The following is a 3,581-nucleotide window of genomic DNA, read 5'->3' on the forward strand; positions in this document are numbered from 1 at the left end:
AATCCTCCCTTATCGCATGACGCTGACAACTCTGAAAACGGATGTGTTTCGCCTTCTGACGCTGGTACGAGCAGCAGCGCGCAGCACGTGTCACAGCCTGACTTTTTCACGCACTTTCTTGCGACATAGCCTGCCATGTGATAAACAAGACGCGCATCACTGGTTTTATTTACTAAACTAGAATGCTCGACGGGAAAGGCACTGGGTTTCTGGCTCACAGATATTTCTCAAATATATTCATCAAGAGTTGCTTGCAAATCTTTTGAGGGGGATGAACTAGCGGCACTGGTATCTAGGAGCGCCGTCAGTACATTGGGCGCAACATTAGCTCCTGTCACCGGTTTTGCTAAGCTGTAAAAACATAAGCAGTTTACTGTTATTAAGAACTGCTCTGGAGTTGGGTGGTCATTGCAACCAGATGACTGGCGCACAATGCCACATAAGTTCTCAATGGGATCTTGACTTAAATGCGCTGTCATCAAGTAGCGGAACTGGAGTTCCTTGGTCAAATATTCGAGCAAGGATAGTACACTGGAAAGTGTGACTCTGAACCCCGCAGCCGTCGATTTGCTGAGGAATCCGACGCCACCACCAGTGAGCTGTTCCCACTTGTCGATGTATTCTATAGGAAGCTTGACAGTTGAGCAGCGACGCCGGCAGAATTTCGCCACAATGCTTCAGCCTTCAAGCGGGACGTCGTCACTTTGATCAGCTGATTGATCATTCTGCGATAATAAGAAAATGCAATCGAAAAAATTATCAACAGGAAGTTAATGGATCTATTATACCGTTACGAACGCTTTGTTGCTGATTTGTTTTTCTATCGAAAATAGGGACTGAAATTACAAGTCAGTGCAATGATGACTTTACTTTCACATACTGGCACCGACAGGCGCACGACCTTTCCCGCTCGTTCTAGGCTCAAATACACAAAGAAGAAATGCGAGTTACAAATAATGCGAGCGTCGAGTATCATAAGGTATAGCCACAAATAGGAGCTTCTGCGTCTCGACTAATAGCCCAAGACTATTCTAATGCACCCTAGTCTCGACGGCGAGTAATGAAGGCGCGCACATGAGGCGTGTGCAGTGGCGCAAAGCACCACGCTGGGCGCAGGGAGCAAAGCCGTGACAGCACAGTCATTATAGCTCCTGGATTAGGTGACTCAATTTATAATTACAGAAATTATGCCAGCACAAAAAAAATGAGGATATCGCACCGAATGCCCGATTGAATACACCTTAACTGGCCATCTTGTTACGCATGCTCTTTTTAGGTCTCTCTCTTTTTTTTTTAGTCCTTGCATGGTGCAGTTCTATTTCACAGCACTGAAGGCATGTATTTACCGAAGTTTCTCTTATATACCTGAAGAATGACTCTGTACCATCCAGCGACCCTTTTCCGTAACTTGTCTCGATGAGATCCTTGTAATGATGGAGGCCACGCAAGACGTAATCGCCGAACAACTGAAACGCAAGGGAGACTCTCATCTTCTCAAAAGAATTTGGTTCAAGATGGCTGGTGGTCAACCCAGGCATTGCTTTCAGTGTGATATTGTCTTTGTCGTAGTTGTAAGCTTCACGGACAAAATACGTGGACACCTGCGAAATAAAAGACACGCTATAATGATAGGCCAACGTAACATAGCAATATCAAAACTAAGCAAAGCATACAGAAGAAAATCTTACCCGCCCGTCTGGTGTGTTGAAGCCGCCTTTCAGCAATGAGTTGCGGAGGCATTTCAGGAGGTGTGGGAAGTCCGACAAAAAATGTAGGCTTCTTTTTGAATCGGCAGGATGCTTCACCTTGCACGTGACATTATTCGCAGTTCCTTGAATGCCCATTATTGTCCACATTCGACGGTTCCACGAGGCTACATCGCACGTCACGAAATCCACAAAGAGTCCTGCCTTCACAAGAATTATGGCTTCGATGAGTATTTTGCAGAGGAGGCTACCCTTAACATTTCCGTGCGTCGCAAACGCCCCTATGATTTGCGAGAATTCTCCGGTAAAGGGCACGAACTTAACAACCATGCCGTGGTCACAGGGCAGGTTGGCATCTTGGGGCGGTGTAAAGGGACCCAAGTCTACGAAGCCTCGCAGTTTCCCGGATTGTTCAACAGAAAGGTGTTCCGACAGCTTCATCTCGTCAAACAAGAGACCCCCGTGGCATCTGAAATTGTCCATTGTGCTTGTCTTTTCTTTCATCGCTTCTAGCATTTTCTTGTTGAAGCCAAATCCCCCTTTGTAAGCACTTGTGTATTTCTTTATGGTGGTGTTGCTGGGAAGGACAAGAATGTTGTTGATTCTGAGGTGCCTGTAAAGCTTTGGGCTTTTCATTTTCATTAATATGCATTCTAGCATCCACTCGCTAGTAAAACGCATGCCTTTGGTGCCTTTTCTCTTCGCTGCCGCAATGCAGTGACGCACAGCCTCTTGTTGTTTAGGGGATAGCGTTGCGATTTTTTCTGCCAAGACTTCCTCTTTAATTCTGGCATTTCCGATCTTCATGGCTACAACCTGACCCTTCAAGCTCAGGAAGTTCGCAGATAAACGCCTGTGTTTTTGCAATGACAATCTCAGCTTCTGCGCAGTTGTCCTGAAAGGTTTGCGACGGCGCCGTTGTAACTGTAGCAGTGATAGCCTGGACGCCCTGGACAGCAAAGCCTTTCGTAAGTTCAGGCATAAGACGCACGGTGTCCCTGGGAAAGAACACGATTTATTATTAAACGAGAGGAAGTGGTAGTGGCCAAGAATAAGTTTGAAGAACAATAAGTGAAATAAAAAAATGCAAGGAAATTGTGATAATTGTCAACTAATACGTAAGCATTATTCTTTGGCTCGGCTGCCACTTCTGTTTTGCATACTTATTTAGCTAACTTATGCATGCGTATACCTATCGATACCGATCATCTACTATTACATTATTGTAAAGATGACTTGTCTTAACGTTTTACTTTCCTTTTTGTTACGACCTTGACGCGGTGACGGCGATGCCACGAGTTCTTTTTTAATTCTTTTTATTTTTTAACGCTACCTATCGTCCTATCATGTACTATTACACTATTATAACGATTACGTGTATTAACAGACCAATGATGCATTTATTTTGCCGATATAAGGCGTCAAGGGGCGGACAGATTTTGCTGGGGTACTCGCCAAAGAATGCATGCTTGCGCACTGATATCTTTATTATTCGCCTATGTACACTGATGTTGAAAGCGGCAGCATAAAGGATGAATGAATAACTTGACAAACGCCTAGATAATAACACGTGTTTGCATCCTGCTCGCTGACATAATCGTTCTACTCTTGAGAGAATTGTCGGTATATTATTGTTAAAATATTGGTGATTCCGCGTTAACATTCAACTGCCAAACTAAACATATTATTAATACCACTGCTTAGCACATGCGACCTTATCTGCCCCCTTTTTCTCGCAGGAAAATGTATTGGTCACAACGTAAATATGGCACTTCAATAAATTACAATGTACGAAAATTTGCCGATCGCTTGAAGCTTACCCTCTGTTGCTGCAATCCCTGTGCATTCCTTGTTGTGGAAAGCACCGCCAACCAG

General features: G+C 44.4%; 1 protein-coding gene across 1 annotated transcript; it reads right to left on the reverse strand.

Annotated features, from left to right (window-relative positions):
* Nucleotides 1-677: 677 nt before the first annotated feature.
* LOC125943828 (uncharacterized) lies at nt 678-2,613 on the reverse strand. Its single transcript, XM_049663361.1, has 2 exons — nt 1,689-2,613; nt 678-725 (listed from the first exon to the last, which is right to left on the reverse strand). The coding sequence occupies exons 1-2, from the start codon at nt 2,511-2,513 to the stop codon at nt 678-680; spliced, it is 873 nt and encodes a 290-aa protein (XP_049519318.1). The 5' UTR covers nt 2,514-2,613.
* Between the last annotated feature and the right edge of the window lie 968 nt (nt 2,614-3,581).

Source organism: Dermacentor silvarum, chromosome 1, assembly GCF_013339745.2.
Source record: "Dermacentor silvarum isolate Dsil-2018 chromosome 1, BIME_Dsil_1.4, whole genome shotgun sequence".
Classification (NCBI taxonomy): Eukaryota; Metazoa; Arthropoda; class Arachnida; order Ixodida; family Ixodidae; genus Dermacentor; species Dermacentor silvarum.